This window comes from Heptranchias perlo, chromosome 15 (genome assembly GCF_035084215.1).
Source record: "Heptranchias perlo isolate sHepPer1 chromosome 15, sHepPer1.hap1, whole genome shotgun sequence".
In the NCBI taxonomy this organism is placed as follows: Eukaryota; Metazoa; Chordata; class Chondrichthyes; order Hexanchiformes; family Hexanchidae; genus Heptranchias; species Heptranchias perlo.
Window position 1 is genome coordinate 35,240,323 of NC_090339.1, and position 18,049 is coordinate 35,258,371.

The window sequence follows — 18,049 nt, forward strand, 5'->3', positions numbered from 1 at the left end:
CTCAGTGTTAGACTATGCCTTTGTGTACTAAAAATGTGACAAGTATCAAAGAATTGTGTTACGCAATGTATGTAATCATGAAATGCATTTAATATGTAACCACACATATTGTATTAATCATACATTTGTATTAACCACATTTATTTTAATATACTGAATAATGTGGTCACTTAAAGTAGTTAGCTTGGACAATCTGTATTTAAATCCCACAAGAAGAATCTAACATGTCTAGAAAAAGACAAGCTACATTTCTCAAAAGAGATAAGAGGAACATTAAGTGTCTTGCCATTGTCTAGGAAATGTTACTGTTATCGGCCTAATCTCCTCATCAAAGTTGATGAGGTTAAGTCTGGCCTCCTCATGACGTTAAGTCAGCGTACCACAGGATCTTCAGCTAACAGTGTATAAAGATGCAACTCAAACAAAGGTTCAGAGTAGAGGAACTCCAACGGTGCAGACTAGATTTGTTCAGGTGGACGTAAATGCTGGCAGGAGCCTAATGCCTGCGTAGTCTGAAGAAGTCTGCAGGATGTAGGATCCGCAGGATCCAAGGGGTGGGGGCCGAGAGGGCCACGAGAAGCCAAGGCACGAGCTCTACCCAGCGTGGAAGCGGTTGATATAGCTCCAGTTTCCATTCTGTAAACTGCTGCTTAAATACTAAGTGTATTAAACTGTTCTTTGCAATTAAGTATTTGCCACTGTAACCAATTGATGTCAACTCGAATCTTTCGGAACTGGGAAGTAAGTAGTGGAGCAGAGACTCCCTAAGAGGTCATTGACCGTATTCCCAATATCAATCAGATTCTAATAGCTTTCCAACATCACTTACTATATAAGCTTCCATCGATCACGATTGTTATTTTTCAATCGTTCTTTCCAAATTCAATCCAGGGTACGGTAGCATATTGGTTATGTTACTGGGCTAGTAATCCAGAGGCCTAGAATAATAATCCGGGCATGAGTTCAAATCCCGCTCCAGCTGCTGGGGAATTTAAATTCAGTTAATTAAAATTTAAAAAATCTGGAATAAAAAGCTAGTATCAATAATGGTGACCATGAAACTACCAGATTGTCATAAAAACCCATCTGGTTCACTAATATCCCTTTAGGGAAGGAAACTTACCGTCCTTACCTGGTCTGGCCTATATGTGACTCCAGACCCAATATCAATGTGGTTGATTCTTAACTGCTCTCTGAAATGGCCACTCAGTTGTCAAGAAGGCAGCTCACCATCACCTTCTCAAGGGCAATTAGGGATGGACAATAAATGCTGGCCTTGCCAGCCACGCCCACATCCCATGAGTGAATAAAAAAAATCCTACTAAATGTTTCCAAATTTCTCACAAGTCAGCAAACCTTTGGCAAACAAGTTAGCTCACATGGAGCCAGACTTTCTTTCATCCTCAAGTCATTACCAGAGTCATTCTTCAGCCTTAAACATTCTCATGTTACACAGGCACTCTCAATAAAACTACAACATATTGTTTTAATATTTTCACTACTAGCTTTGAGACACTATTCAAATTCCCCCATCTTTTTAAGCAACAGAACATTGTTGTAAAGCAGTCAGCTAAAATCTGATAATATTTATAAGTGCCTCTGGGTTATTTTCAAGGACTATGTACTTGAGGGAATATTCTTGTTAACTTTTATTTTAATTACTGCTAGTGGATCTCCTATGGCATTGTTCAGAGTGAGTTGGAGGATATTTGAGTGTGCATTGTATTATAATGTAGTTCATCTCCAGTACCACTGCTCATGAACAAAATACATCTATCTTTTTTCCTGCAACTGTGTCTCTGCATCTTCCCCACTCTCTTTTTATGTTATTCTCTCAGTCTTTGTCTTCCACCCATGATCTTTCTTTTCCACCTGTTCTTCCTCTATTCCTGTGGCTATCACACACTTCTCTCGTAATAATGTCTATATTACTATGACTCTTTTTCTCATTGCTTCTATTTAAACTCTCTGCACCACCAAATTGCCTCTTTTCTGTGTGTCTCCAATGTCTGTGTTGCTCACACACATCCTTCTTTACTGATATACTCAATATCTATCTCTATTTTCTCTTAGGTCTGGGACACACAAAAAAGTAAGAGGCAACAAATGCTAGATTAGAGGTGGGGCTGGGAAGAGACTGTCAGAAAGATACTGCAACATGGGTGACAGAGACCAGGTGGACCTGAGAGCCAGACCAAGAAGGATAGAGGGACAACACTGTGGCCAGGGGTTCAAGTTGGTGTGGAAGGTAGCAGAAGGAGGTGTATCACTTAGGGGGGAAATGGGGGTTGGAAGCAATGACAGTATGTGGCAAGAGCAGCCCAGGTCCTGAGTACCAGCTGGAAAGTGGCCAGACCAAGAAAAGAGCAGAGGCAGCAGATTTCAGGATAATAAAGGTGCTGCATTAGAACACAGCAGAGGAAGCAGTAGTGATAACAGTCAGAAGGCAGAAGGCAGTGGGCAAGATGCATCACAAAGACAGCACAGTTGGAGAGGACATTGAAATGTTTTTAAGATAGGGAGCAGGCCAGACTTGCCTAAGGGAAGTGAGCATGAGTAAAGTGTGGTCACTGCATCTCTCGGGAGGGGTAGGTACATCTAATTTAATTGGAGCAAAATATTTTGTTTTTATATTCTTAAATTCATTTTTGCTCATAGCTCATTCACACAACAGGGTAAATTTCTGACCGTGTTCCCAGCATGGAGCCTCATGTGTTCCCTGGGGAGTTCTCCCTGTGTCCTAGTCAACATTTATCCCTCAACTAAAATCACTAGAGCAGGTTATCTGGTCATTTATCTCATTGCTGTTCTAATCTACCATGACAAAAGGTCTACACCTGAAACGATAACCCAACAAAACAAACCACTCTGACAAATCCTTTTGAATTTTTATTACAGAACTGAAAAGGTGAAGGAAAAAAGTAATCTTGTTCCTCAGTGAAATCAGAATACAGTTTGTACGAACTGTATAAGCATACATTTCTGGAATTTAATTCACTCCTGTGCACCACAGCATGAAAAGCCAAACTGAGCCATAGTTGGCAGTTCTGTCATATTTATATCCAACAATCCACTTTGATCTAAAAAGCAGTTTCCTTATAGGTAATTCTCAACACCCTGTCCTGATTAGATTACAGGATGAAACAATTACTTACAAAACAATCCAACAAGGTAATGAGGTACGGTCTTTGAACAATTGTTGGGTGACTCATATTACTAGTTAACAAGGAGTCTACTTGTGCAACAACTTTTAATAACTTTGCAATCAAACTATTTGCATTGATTGATAGATTTTTGTTAGGCAAGGGTATGAAGGGTTACGGAACCAAGAGGTTAAATGGAGTTAAGATACAGATCACCCTTGATCCAAGTGAGTGGCAGAACAGGCTCAAGGAGCTGGATGGCCTCCTGTATTACTATGTCCAAATATTTTGGATATTTTGGTTCTCATACATACAAGAGAAAAATATGTAAGTGAAACTGATGGGAAGGTCATGTTTTTATGTAACTTGTAAAATGCTCTGTATGGTGGAGAAAAACAAGTAAAAATACTAGCTCCTCAAAATATATATAAATCGCTGTGCAAGTCAGAAAAGTTTGACAAATTCTTAGCCTATATTTAAATCGAAGTCTAACATAAACATGTAGCTAGAAGAGTTACCTAATAGTGCTTGGAATAAGTCACTGTTGAAAATGTTGGTGACTTTCCCAATCGCCGCTCGGAGCTGCTCCTCCTCTGGTTCTTGAAGGTTCCTCCAGTACTGTCCCAGTAACTGCACTGCACGCTCGGTGTCTACAAAGAAAAATATCAACAGGATGGTCCACTTCATTCCACTTGTCCAATATATTCCCAGCACTTTTGGCAAAATGATCAAAAATAATTCATTACAAGCCAGCTAAATTTATTCCAAATCACAAAACCAGAAAAATGAAGCAAATTTTCTATAACCATTTACTGTGGCAAATACATCCCTTCAGATTTTAACATTCATACTGTGAAGACTTTTTTTTGAAACTTAGGTTTACAACAATCCTTATTAGCAGCATATTGAGCACTGCACTATCTATTGCAGCACCCTTAAACCATAGTCCAAAATATTTTTTTAAAACTGTAAATGCTGGAATTGTGAAATAGAACAAGACTTTTTTTGAAAATTGACACCAGGTCTGCCAGAGTCTGAAAAGAGAAAGGATGGGTTATCATTTCAGGTGTAGGCCTTTTGTTGTGTTACCAGGATGAGGAACTGGACAAGTTAGGGCATTTCTCACTAGAGCTGAGGAGGTTATAGGGTAACATGATAGATGTCTTCAAGATTATGAAAGGGTCCAAGATAAACAGTGATATATTGTTTCCACTGGTCATTGAGACAGTAATGAGTAGACACAAAAACAGGGGGGGGGGGGGGGGAGGGTTAGGAAAAAATTCTTTACACAGAGATTGGCTAGAATGTGGAATGTTTTACCACAAACTGTTATTGAAGCAGAGTTCTTAAATTCTTTTAAAGGGGAATTAGCCAATTGCTTTATAAAGGAATATTAAGAGATATGTAGAGTGAGCAGGAGAGTGAGATTAGACTAGGTGGCTCATGTGGAGAAAAACACCAGCCCAGACGTTGGGCCAAACAGCCTGTTTCAGTAACATTCTATGTTCTTATCGATGCCTGCAGTTCTGATAAAGGATCTGTACCAGAAATATTTAACCATCTTTCTCTTTTCAGATACTAACGGACCTGGTGTACATTTGCAGCATTTTTTGTTTTATTCAAACCACAATACAATGTCTGCTGAATAGATCTAAACCTCGGTTCTTTTGGGAAAAACATAGGAACTGTAACATCATATACTTGGATTGCAGATAGGAACACAGTCATGACAGGTTGTGTTCAAAACCTTCATAATGGTACATGAGACACCTATGTAGGCAGCTAAATTCCAGCTCAGCAGTGTGTGCTTAACCACTGTAAAAGTCATTAGTATATTTGAAGGCATAAATGAAAGACAGAGGGGAGGACAAGTGTGGGTGTGGCCTTTAGATCCAAGAATTTATTCTGCCCACTAGGGAGGGGCAATGAAATAGGCCCCTATGTCAAAATGCCTTCCTACTAGAAAATTGTCTCTGACTGAGGATGTCCTGTCAATCCACACAAAGAGTACTCATATTTGAAGGAATTTAAACTGATTCAATTAGAGAGTGTACATAATTCTCCTTGACTGAACTATTCTTGAAAACTGTGTGTTTTAAGAGAAGATTGTGTACTATTTTTAAAAAGCTCTAATATATTCACAATACAATATAATTTACAACAGTTCTGTACAATTGAGCAGCATAGCAACAAATAATGCCACAATTGTACAGAACTTATGTAAGACTTCTACAATATGTATCTGTAAGTCCGATGCAATTTGTAATGTAATTTGCATTCTGTAATGCACCATGACCATGTTTCAGCCGGTGAACAGGTCAGCTTTGGAATAAAAATGCTGAAAAAGCTCAGCAAATGAGGCAGCAGCTGTGCAGAAAGAAACAGAGTTAACATTTCAGGTTGAAGACCTTTCATCAGAACTGGAAGATGTTAAAGAGTTAACAGTTTTTAAGCAAGTACAGAGCCAGGGGGGGGGGGGAGGGGGAGGAGGGGGGAGAGGGGAGGGAGGGGAGGAAAGAAGAAAAGGAAAGGTCTGTGATAGGGTAGTGGGCAAGAGTGATTAAACAAAAGGGAACATGGTGCAAGGCAAGGAGGATGGTAATGGGACAAGTTAAGAAATAAAAGATGGGTCTAGAGGAGCTGTAAATGGCAACAGCAGAACCGTAACCAGCAGCTGCAGTTCCACAGGACATTGCTGCAGGAGTTCCTCAGGGCAGTGTCCTAGGCCCAACCATCTTTAGCTGTTTCATCAATGACCTTCCCTCCATCATAAGGTCAGAAATGGGGATGTTCGCTGATGATTGCACAGTGTTCAGTTCCTTTTGCAACTCCTCAGATAATGAAGCAGTCCGTGCCCACATGCAGCAAGACCTGGACATCATCCAGGCTTGGGCTGATAAGTGGCAAGTAACATTTGCGCCACACAAGTGCCAGGCAATGACCATCTCCATCAAGAGAGAGTCTAACCACCTCTCCTTGACATTCAACGGCATTACCATCGCCAAATCACCCACTATCAACATCCTGGGGGTCACCATTGACCAGAAACTTAACTGGACCAGCCACATAAATACTGTGGCTACAGGAGCAGGTCAGAAGCTGGGTATTCTGCGGCAAGTGACTCACCTCCTGACTTCCCAAAGCCTTTCTACCACCCACAAGGCACAAGTCAGGAGCGTGATGGAATACTCTCCACTTGCCTGGATGAATGCAGCTCCAACAACACTCAAGAAGCTCGACACCATCCAGGACAAAGCAGCCTGCTTGATTGGCACCCCATCCACCACCCTAAATATTCACTCCCTTCACCACCGGCGCACCTTGGCTGCAGTGTGTACCATCCACAGGATGCACTGCAGCAACTCACCAAGGCTTCTTCGACAGCACCTCCCAGACCTACGACCTCTACCACCTAGAAGAAGGACAAGGGCAGCAGGCACATGGGAACAACACCACCTGCACGTTCCCCTCCAAGTCGCACACCATCCTGACTTGGAAATATATCGCCGTTCCTTCATCGTTTCTGGGTCAAAATCCTGGAACTCCCTACCTAACAGCACCGTGGGAGAACCTTCACCACATGGACTGCAGCGGTTCAAGAAGGCGGCTCACCACCACCTTCTCAAGGGCAATTAGGGATGGGCAATAAATGCTGGCCTTGCCAGCGACGCCCACATTCCATGAACGATTAAAAAAAAACTTGGGTTGCCTAACAGTATTCCATTGTTTTCTTTTGGGGCACAGTGAGCAACATTGAATCCTGGTACCAACAACTGATATAACCAAAAGAATCGTCTAAAAGAAAAAAAACATTCCTTATAAACAATCATTTATTTTTCTTTCCTATCAACAATTAAACCACAATAATAATTATTGCTGGTCACTGATGTTTGACTCTGAGGAGTTTGTTATTTCATCACTTGCCTAAAATAACAGCTTCAAGAATTCAGACTCCAGTTTCTTTCAAAGTCTTTTGGAAAAAGCAAAGAAACTCTTAAATCCTCACAGGCTGAGTGGACACATCCTTCTACCTGTCAATTTCTGTTGATAATAAATTTTGCAAACATTACATGCTCACAATGTGGAGGTTGCATGCTGTTAAACTCTGCAAAGCTCTCTCTTAACTGTTGTGAGGTAAAAACATCCAGTTGAAGTTCAGCCTTTTGAGGTTGGCTTGTTTTTTTTTGTTTAAAATGTTATTTTGGTCTTTATAAATTTCAGTTACTGAGAAAAAAAATGGGAATTTGTTTTAAAAATTGAGTGATTCCACTGGTTCAAAAAACCATAAAAACTGAATGATATGGACATAGGAATTTGTACGCCTTCTCCAGATTGGTTATCATGCCCATGGAGCAAGCCGGGATGACTATAGGGGTATGGGGTGACCGTAGTAGGAATAGGGGTGACCGTAGTAGGAACAGAGCTGCCAATCCAGCCATCTATTGAGCCATCAGAACAATGAAACCAATGATTCTTCTTTGGAAAGCTACAGGACTGGTGAGGGAGCAGGGCAGGGGAGTGACAAGGCTGCAATGCTGGTAGAATGGGCAGGTGGGCTGGGAGAGCATGTCATTGCAGTGAGGGCAAGCAGCATCATAAGGCAAGCATGGCCCAATGGCTGAGAAAGGACGGCAGTACTATCTCTGGCAGGACAGTGTGATTGCAGTGGAACATTTAGATAGGCAATTTCCTGTTGTCTGTCAGCAGTGACGGGAAGGACAGGCATGAGCCTTTGGGGACGGGAGGACTGAGGGATTGGGAGAATTCCATGTGCGACAGCATTAGTTTGTGACTTTAAAGGATCTCTTTAAACAATGAATTTGGTATTTTGTGATTGATCCTGCATGTATGTGTCTGTGTGCGCCTGACTCCCTCTCTGCTTCTCATTCTCTCTCACAGTTAAGAAAATAAACATTCTAATTCTTATTAACAAAACACAGGTGGCAATTAGAGCTTTCAAAATTTAACTTTTTGTTTAATTTAAACAAAATTAAATGAGAAAAGGCACGGTGTTTGACATCTGTTAATAATTAGGATATTTACATTTTCTCTCAATGTAACAGGTGACAATCAGTTAAAATAATTAGAAGCTGTTTGCTTCAAAATGAACTCAATTATGATGAGGAAAAACACCATCTGTCTCTGAGCTTAATGCAGTTTCTGAAGTTTATAAACCAGAAAACAAAAATATCAGGTATGTAATCAGTCATCTGAGTTTTCCACACACACATACATGCTGTTTTAACAAAAAAACAATAAAATTTTACCTGAATAAAGATTTTTTAAATTTGTCCTCTAGCTTTTCTTCACATAATTCGATGAACTATTGGGCAGAAACTGCGAGAATGTTCCATTGGTATAGCTGACTGAAAGGAGCTGATGCATTCCAGCAAATTAGATATACATGTTCAGACTGCACAATCCAAATTCAGCTGAGAGAGTAAGCTTTGGACAAAAATATCAGAGGAGTGTTTTGGGTGCAATTGGGAAATTGCACTCAAAATTGCGCTTGTTAGGTTACAGTTCAAGTTTCCACTAAAATTTTATTTGCATAATCACAAATGTAAAATCTTCCATGAATCAGCGCAGTCAGGCAGCCTAATGGAACATAATTTTTCTTTTTTTGTACTTTCCATTAAAAAGAATTCCTTGATATATTTAAGAGTGGTAACCTGGTGCAGCTTTATTAATTCAGCTGAATATGGGACTATCACCAAAAGCAAGCATTTTTAATAAGGATGTCCAGTCTTCCACCTGTGAATAACCTGATTTAAAATCACTGAAAATGACTTTAAAAAACGATAGTGAACCATTTAATAGTTTAATTCATGTACACTAGTCAGTTTCTTAGTAAATTAAATATTTTTTGATATGAAAAAACTTTTAAAACGTGCCTTTTAGTGCCTGTGCACCTATGAAAATGAGCGCAATTTGAAGAGCCTTCTCTAACCAGTACAATCGGCGGAATCTAGCAATTTCGACCTGGAGACATGGCCAGTTTTGTGGACGGGGTCTGATCCAGGCAAACTGAATCTTGAACCAGTGTAAAAGATCAAGGAAAACACGAACGTAAGTGCTTTTGAGCGTAACTCACATACGTTTTTAATTCTCTGATCTTTTGTACTGGTTTGGCCGATTGCGCAGAAATCTGGGTACAAAACTAGTGGAAACTCTACCCCATCATGTCTAAACTCAGACTTTTGGGAGAGGCTTATGCTTTCAAGTAAAGCCTTTAATGAAAGCATTGAGACAACATAGAAAAAAGTCCCAAGGTGCTGCATAGTAGCGAAATGACAAAAATCGATACTGAGCCAAAGAAGGAGATATTACACTGAGTGACTGAAGGTGTCGAAGAGGTGGGTTTCAAGGCAGGCTTAAAGGAAAGGGAGGTGGAGAGGCAGACAGTTTTAGCGAGGGAATTCCAGAACTTAGGCACTAGACAACAGAAGGCATGGCCAACAATAATGAGGTGATGGGAGTAGGTGATGTACAAGACGCAGAGTTCTCGGAAGGTTGTAGGACTGGAGAAGCTTGCATAGATAGGGAGGAGTGAGGCCATGGAGGGATTTAAATATGAGGACTGGAATTTTAAATTTGAGGAGTTGGGGAATGGGAGCCAATGTAAGTCAGCAGGCACAGGGCTGATGGATGAGCGAGACTTTTTGTAGGATAGGACATGGGCAACAGAGTTTTGGGTAAGCTGCCATTTATGGCGAATGGAGGTTGGAAGGCTGACCAAGAGAGCACTGGAATAGTCGAATCTGGAAGTGACAAAAGCATGGATGAGAGGCTCAGCAGCAGATGGGGTGTGGCAGGAGCGAAGACAGGTGATGTTACCAAGGGAGAAGTAGGCAGTCTTTGTGATGAAGAGGGTATGTTCAAGAAACTCCATTAAATTTGTCAAACACGACTTGCCTTTAACAAATCAATGCTGGCTGTCCTTAATTAATCCCTGCGTTCCTAAATTCTCACTAATTTTATCTTGAATTATGTATTCTAGGACATTGCCCACACTTGGCATTGGACTAACCTGCCTTCTTGGACAAAGATTGTTAAATTAGCTACTCTGCAATCCCACAGCACAATCTGCATATTTGAGGATTGAAAAATTGTGGCCAGAGACTCTGCTATCTCCTCTCAGTCTTATTTCTATGGCCTAGGGTGCATGTTTTCAGGGCCCAGTGACTCATCCACCTCACATTCTACTCATTTGTTTTTAGAACCAATTACTTTTCTACTTTTCTCTAACATTAGTTCCATATTCTCCTCCAGTACACCTAGACTCACTTCCAGCATCATTTGTAAAAACAGATGCAAAATATTTAAAATCTCCTCTATACCCTTATCATCTACAATTAGATATTTCCCCTTCACCACTGAGCGGTCCTACTCTCTCTAACTATTTTTCTTATGAAATGCTTGCAAAAGTCCTTACTATTTTCGTTCATATTGTCTATTAGCTTTTTTCCATATTCCTTTTAACTCTTCTAATCTACTTTTCACCTCCCCACTCCACTTTTTGTATCCTTCAAATTGTCTTTAGTATTGTTAGCCATTCCATGGGCTCGTATATCCCTAGTAATCTGTCCGGATCGATTTCTACTGGTAGTTTTCGTAACCATTTATACCAGCTGATTGAGTCATTGACTCTATGCGGCAGATGGGTTTAGGAGACCAAATATAGCTCGTTGCACTGATAAGGACAATTACAGAATTGGCCATTTAAGCCTTCTCCATATACTCTAACCAGTACGCCCAAGTCACGTCAGCCGTCACTAGCTCCGCGCAGACCTGTCTACCTTGGTTAAACCTGTGTAGCATAGCTCTATGCTGCTTCACTGGTAACTTCGCATTCAACCACCGCTGTCTAGTTTGGTTGATCGTTACTAACTCCTCTGGTATAGACACCTCCATCGCCATCCCAGGTCTGACCCTGCCAGAGCATTCCCCACCAAAATGGAAGAGGCCATGAAGCAGACCAAAAATAAGATGGAATGGCAACATAATAACACTCCTTAACAGTGTGGCCCTTACTGCCGATGAGGCAGAAGTGAGAGCCCCGACCCGTAACGGTTAGAAGAAGCTGCTCGAGGTAACATCCTCTTGTGGACAAGACCCTAGACGGCGACGATTTTTAGCCCTAACTTTATTATATGCCTGCCTTTTAAGTTTGTTTAATTTTGGTCTCCCTATTTATCCATGTAACTATTTTTTGATTCACCCCCTTTTCACCTTATAAGAATATAGTTATTTTGTATTTCACATATACACTAACAACACCCAGCTCTACCTCACCACCACCTCTTTCTACCCCTCCACCATCTCTCATTTGTCACACTGCTTGTCCAACATCCAGTACTGGATGAGCAAAACTTTCCTCCAATATTGGGAAGAGAGAAGCCATTGTCTTTGGTCCCTGCTGCAAACTCCGTTCCCTAGCCACCGACTCCATCCCTCTCCCTGTCTGAGGTTGAACCAGACCATTTGCAACCTTGGCGTCCTATTTGACCCCGAGATGAGCTTCCGACCACATATCCTCTCCATCATCAAGACCGCCTACTTCCACCTCCATAACATTGCCCGCCTCCGCCCCTGCCTCAGCTCATCTCCTGCTGAAACCCTCATCTATGCCTTTGTTACCTCTAGACTCGAGAATTCTAATGCTCTCCTGGCTGGCCTCCCATCTTCCACCCTCCATAAACTTGAGCTCATCCAAACTCTGCTGCCCGTATCCTAACTCGTACTAAGTCCCGTTCACCCATCACCCCTGTGCTCGCTGACCTACACCAACTCCCGGCCCAGCAATGCCTCGATTTTAAAATTCTCATCCTGGTTTTCAAATCCCTCCATGGCCTCGCCCTTCCCTATCTCTGTAACCTCCTCCAGATCTCTGCACTCCTCCAATTCTTGCCTCTTGCGCGTCCTCGATTTCAATCGCTCCACCATTGGTGGCCGTGCCTTCAGCTGCCTAGGCACTTAGCCCTGGAATTACCTCCCTAAACCTCCCTGCCTCTCTCTCCTCTTTTAAGATGCTCTTTAAAACCTACCTCTTAGAACAGGTGACCAAAAGCTTGGTCAAATATCTCCTTATGTGGCTCAGTGTCCAATTTTGTTTGATAACGCTCCTGTGAAGCGCCTTGGGACGTTTTACTATGTTAAACGGTGCATTATAAATGCAAGTTATTGTTGTTGTTCTATCCATCTCATATTTGAACATTTTCCACTACTAACATGTTTACCTTCTCAGGTGAACGTAAAAGATCCCACGGCACTATTCGAAGAAGGGGAGTTCTCCCTGGTATCCTGGCCAATATTTATCCCTCTACCAGATTATCTGGTCATTATCACATTGCTGTTTGAGGGACCTTGCTGTGCAGAAATTGGCTGCCTCATTTCCTACATTACAAAAGTGACTAAACTTTAAGTACTTAATTGGTTGTAAAGCGCTTTGGGATGACCTGAGGTCATGAAAGCACCCTTCCTATCTCACTGAACTTGGCATTTTTCCAATCCAAAACCATTATATTTAACTCTTCATTATCCTTTTCTATTCTTATCTTGAACTTCAATATTATTATGACCACTTTTCCCAATAGTTCTCCTACTCTCACATCAGTTATTTACCCCAATTCATTTCTGAGAACTAAATCACGCAATGTTTCTTTACTTGTTGGACTGGAAACATAAGGGCTGATTTTAGCCCCTGCCCACTCGGTGGGAACGGTACAGGTAGGGGTCAAGGTGGCGGGGGCTTCATGCCGCGTTCATGATGCTTTCCCGCCCCTCACCATTATTACTTGCTTGAATTCAGGCCTGGGAAAGCTGCCTGCCCCAGAGCAGGGAGGGCCTAATTTAATTGACATGTGCATCCTGATGACGTCATCGGGACGTGCACACCATTTTAACCGTGGGTGACTAAGGCCCGCATAGTCTTCAACCCACCATCGAAAGCTGGAGGCAGCAAGGATCCTGACCACAGGAGGCCCAAGTAAGTGATTTTTTTCCCCATTTTTAAAGGTTCCCTGCGGTCCAGAAATCCTAGCCCCACAAGGATACCTTGGGCCTCCCCTGCCCTGTGCTTCCCCCCTCTCCCAACTCCTCAGCACTTGCTGACCTCCTCTAACAAATCGTTACTTACCTTGCTGGGGATCATTTCCGTGGGTCCAAGATGGCAGTCTGACACGCTCCCCTCCACCCCAATCAATTTTGACTCCTTTCCACTGGCTTCAGGCGGGAGTCAGTTTAGCATGAAAATAGAGCTGGGGAGTTAAAAACTCCCGTGCCTCAGGTTCCAAGAGGCCAGATGCTTCGTCACCCGCTTCTGCTTCCACACCCTTAATTCCTGCCGATTTAAAATCGGCCCTAAAGTGATATAGGAAGTAGTCCTGGATACATCTTAAAAAGCGATCCCCACTTTAACCACATGTATTACTTTTATTCCAGTCTATCCTGGGATAGTTAAAATCATCCAATATTTTTGCCCTGTTGTTCTTACGCATCTCTTTAAACTATCTTAAGACCTCTGTATCTCACCTCCACTGTTTGGTGGCCTTTAATGCGCACCGAGAATTGTACTATTTCCTTTTCTATTTCTTAACTCTATTTATATGGCACTGTGATGGAATCCCTTATTAGCATATACTAGCCCCCTCCCTTTTTTTCCTATCTCTCCTAATAATCAGGATTATTAAGTTTCCAATCCTGTTCAAACCTATGCCACATCTCCATTAAAACTATTATCCCTCAATAGTTATTAATGCTTCTTACTTTCCAGTTTTGTTTTGAATGCTTTGTAAATTCACATACATACCACTTGATCCTGATTCCAATTTTTTGAAACATTGACCCTTATCTTTTTCATGGATTTTTATCAACCTCGGTTAGCCCCTTGGCCGATACTTAGGGACCTTAGTTTTTACCAATTTCCACCAATAAATTTTCTAATTTTTTTAAAATGGTGAATCGGTAAAAAAAATGATTCCTCCTGAATTTTAGGGGAAAAAATTCCCATTGTTTTCTTAGTAAAAATCAAGTCCCAGAGATAAGCATGAATCATATTTGTGATGCACAATGTGATTTGTACGTGCCATTTCTGGACCCAATTTGTGTAGGCATTTCTGGGCCCAATTTACAGCAGGTTAAGAAACAAAGGCTATGCAATCTGGATTTTTTTTTAAGTGGACCTGGAACAACTTTAGGTAATGCTGTGAGGAACATATTCTTTATACTACAGCAAATGTCAGTCTTTCATTCCTAGTTAGGTATGGAGCAAGGACAGCAGTGCACTGACACAATTACTACACTGATATCCCTCTGAAGATGGTCATCAATAAAAGGCTGACTCAGATTACATATCTATTTCCTTACTCTTATTTCCAATATCTATTTCCTTACTCTTATTTCATGTTTTTGTACATTGAATTCCATCGCTAAATACCTGCCCATCTGCCAGCCAATTTATGTCCCTCTGGTGTCTTTCAAAATCCTTGTCATAATTTGCCATACCACGCAATTTGGTGTCATCAGCAAATTTCAATATTGTTTTATAAATTTCTACTTGCATATAATTTATTGATGTAGTAAATAAGAGCGGCTCCGACATGGCCCCTATGGAACACCATCAACAACAACTTGCATTATACAGCGCCTTTAACATGGTAAAACGTCCCAAGGCGCTTCACATGAACATTATCAAAAAAAATTGTGACACCGAGCCACATAGGACAGGCGACTAAAAGCTTGGTCAAAGAGGTAGGTTTTAAGGAGCGTCTTGAAGGAGTAGAGAGAGGTAGAAAGGCAGAGAGGGAATTCCAGGGCTTAGGGCCTACGCAGCTGAAGGCACGGTCACTAACGATGAAGCAATGAAAATCAGGGATGCACAAAAGGCCAGAATCAGAGGAGCGTAGGCTGGTGGATGCTACAGAGATAGGGAGGGGCAAGGCCACGAGGGATTAAAAACCAAGGATGAGAATTTTAAAATCAAGGCGTTGCTGGACTGGGAACCAATGTAGGTCAGCAAGCATAGGGGTGATGGGTGAACAGGACTTGGTGCGAGTTAGGATACGGACAGCAGAGTTTTGGATGAGCTTAAGTTTAGGGAGGGTGCAAAGTGGGAGGCCGGCCTGGAGAACATTGGAATAGTTAAGTCCAGAGGTAACAAAGGCATGGACGAGGTTTTCAGCATCAGATAGCTGAGGCAGGGGTGAAGACAGGCGATGTTACGGAGGTGGAAGCAGGCAGGCTTGGTGATGGGAGTGGATATGGGGTCGGAAAATCATCTCAGGATCAAATAGGACGTCAAGGTTGTGAACGATCTGGTTCAGCTTCAAATTGTGGCCAGGGAGAGGGATGGAGTCGGTGGCTCGGGAATGGAGTTTGTGGCAAGCAGCAAAGACCATGGCTTTGGTCTTCCCAATATTTAGTTGGAGGAAATTTCTGCTCATCCAATATTGCATGTCGGACAAGCAGCGTGACAAATCAGAGGCAGTGGAGGGGGTCGAGGGAGGTGATGGTGAGGTAGAGCTGGGTGTCGTTGGCGTTCATGCGTCAACATCGTTCCTGTCCGAGAAACTTCCTTTTATTTCTACCCTTTACCTCTCTATCCATGTCACCACAACCCCCTTAATTCCATATGTAATTATCTTTGCTGGAAGTCACTTATTAAATGGTCTTTGAAAATCGAAGTATAACATATCCACTGCATTTCCTTTATCTATCATCTATTTTATTTCTTCAAAAGAATTCTATTAGGATGGTGAAGCACAAACCGAATTTTAGAAATCTTTCCTGAGTGACCATGATTAACTCATATTTCTCCAACTGCTTAGGAATTTCAACTTGTATTATAGATTCTAGTCGTTTACCAACAGAGGTTGCACAGGTAACCAGCTATTAGACCATGACCAGTGATGTTCTATAATCAGGCGTAAAGTAATGCACAAAAGTAGCTCACGGTAATTCTCGCTCCAATTTTCCCTACGTCAAGAGAATGGAGGCGGAAACTAATCTCCTGGCTCTTGCTTGGCACCTGTCCTAGTGGAAAGGCCAAAGCGGGAATTCACTGCATGGGAATCATAACATTATCATAAACCAGGGGCAAGACAAAGAAGTTTTCAATTTAAATGCGCTACTTTTATGGATAGATTACACACATTGCCTCAGAGCTGCAAAACTGCTCAAGAAGTTAGAAACTTAATCAGTCTATAAGCATACTAGAAATGAAATCGCACTATTCACATCCATAAAAAGGCGAAGCATCAATTCATATTAGACACTTCTAAATTTAAACTGTTTCCATGGCCCCTCTCTCCATCTGTAGCAGCTCCACTTTATAAAGTGCTCCAGCTGCCCAAGCTTAATCTTGCTCTTTTGCACAAAACATATTTGTGCAGACTGCTGGAAAATAATCCGGGGAGCACGTGGGCTTTCAACAATAAATACTAAATCTGCTTCATTGTAAAACACGTGAAAAACAAAATAAGGGAATTTGGACACAGCAAAACTTGGATCATTGCTCTCAGGCTTTACTTATCGACCTATAAAATCAATCCTACACTAAAGTATTATACAGCAAGCGTGCACACATAAAAGCAAATAAAAAATACACAACCATAGTCGGGGTAACTAGCAGCCTCAGTGTATACTCCCAGATGGATGCTCTTATTGTGCGTTAAATACTTCCATAATCACGACACGAAATATAAGGCAGCCCTACAAATACGAATTGACGCAGCGATTTCAGTACGAGCCTAGTTTTGTTTTCATAGGGTAAAAAGTGCAACAAGCACATCAGTTACTCTCAGGGAGTACACAATATCACAGGCTAACAAAGCACACGTGGCACAGAGAGCATCAAAGAACATGCATAACAGATACAGTATTATATAAAGATGCTGCGCTGTACCTTGTCTGTGAATCATTGTTGAGTCGTTATCCCTCCTTTACATTCGACGTTCCAGCTGCCCCATTACTCCAAGGAGTGACTGCGACCAGCAGCCACTCAACATTTGCAACCGGCAGGGTTTATGAAACTGTTCCCTGTTGGCGCTTTGCTTTCGTACCCTCTCTGCTCCGAATGGCGCTGCTGCTCTGATAATATTCAATGATTTGGCGAACCCGCAACTGCTGCATTCAGGAGCTGCTGCAAAAACAGAACCAGACTCTGAGAGACATCGGGCGAGCCAGAGCCAGAGTCAGGGAGAGTGAGAAGCAGAGAGAGAAACATGGAGTTAAAAAAAGAGAAATCAAGATAGGGGGCAGTAAGCAAGAGAAACCGAGCGGAAAAGTGAGGAAAAAAAGACTGAAAAGTAGAGAGAGAGAAAAAACGGACAGAGAAAAGACGGAGACAGATGTAGAGGACGATAAACATAGTGAGAGACAGATAGCAGAAAAAGAGAAATAAATGGGGGAATGAGTGAGACCCAAATAAAGAGACACACAGGGAAAGGGAGAGAAAGAACCAGACATGGAGAATAAAAGAAAAACGATAGAAAAAGTGAGAGAAACAGGAATAGTGAGAGAAAGAGACAAGATCAAAGGGAAATGGAGACCAGGAGAGTGTCAGAGAGATACTGAGGAGTGAAAGATTAATGGGCAGAGAGGGGGAGAAAAACACTTTTAATGGCCTTGCTGCGCTCCCAATAAGTAGAGCTCATACCCCGAACTATCCAGAAGCTGAAGTTATATTTCTATCCCCACAAAGAGCTTGTACCCCTGGGACTTCACATATCCTCGTACACCAGTGTAGCCAGCACTCTTACTTCACTGATAAGTTCTGAAAGGTCATCGACCTGAAACCTTAACTCTGTTTCTCTCTCCAAAGATGCTGCCTGACCTGCTGAGTGTTCCCAGCATTTTCTGTTTTTATTTTAGATTCCAACATCCACAGTATTTTGCTCTTCTTTTCT

The 18,049-nt window shown here is 41.8% G+C and overlaps 1 protein-coding gene across 1 annotated transcript in view; it reads right to left on the reverse strand.

Annotated features, from left to right (window-relative positions):
• The window catches only part of LOC137332795 (disks large homolog 1-like), a 54,415-nt gene extending 37,143 nt beyond the window's left edge, over positions 1-17,272 (reverse strand). Inside the window, exons 1-2 of the mRNA XM_067996732.1 lie at positions 17,047-17,272; positions 3,662-3,793 (exon numbers count right to left, since the gene is read on the reverse strand). Of these exons, the coding sequence (XP_067852833.1) occupies positions 3,662-3,793; positions 17,047-17,062 (148 nt within the window). The 5' untranslated portion in view covers positions 17,063-17,272. The remainder of the gene's footprint in view (positions 1-3,661; positions 3,794-17,046) is intronic.
• Between the last annotated feature and the right edge of the window lie 777 nt (positions 17,273-18,049).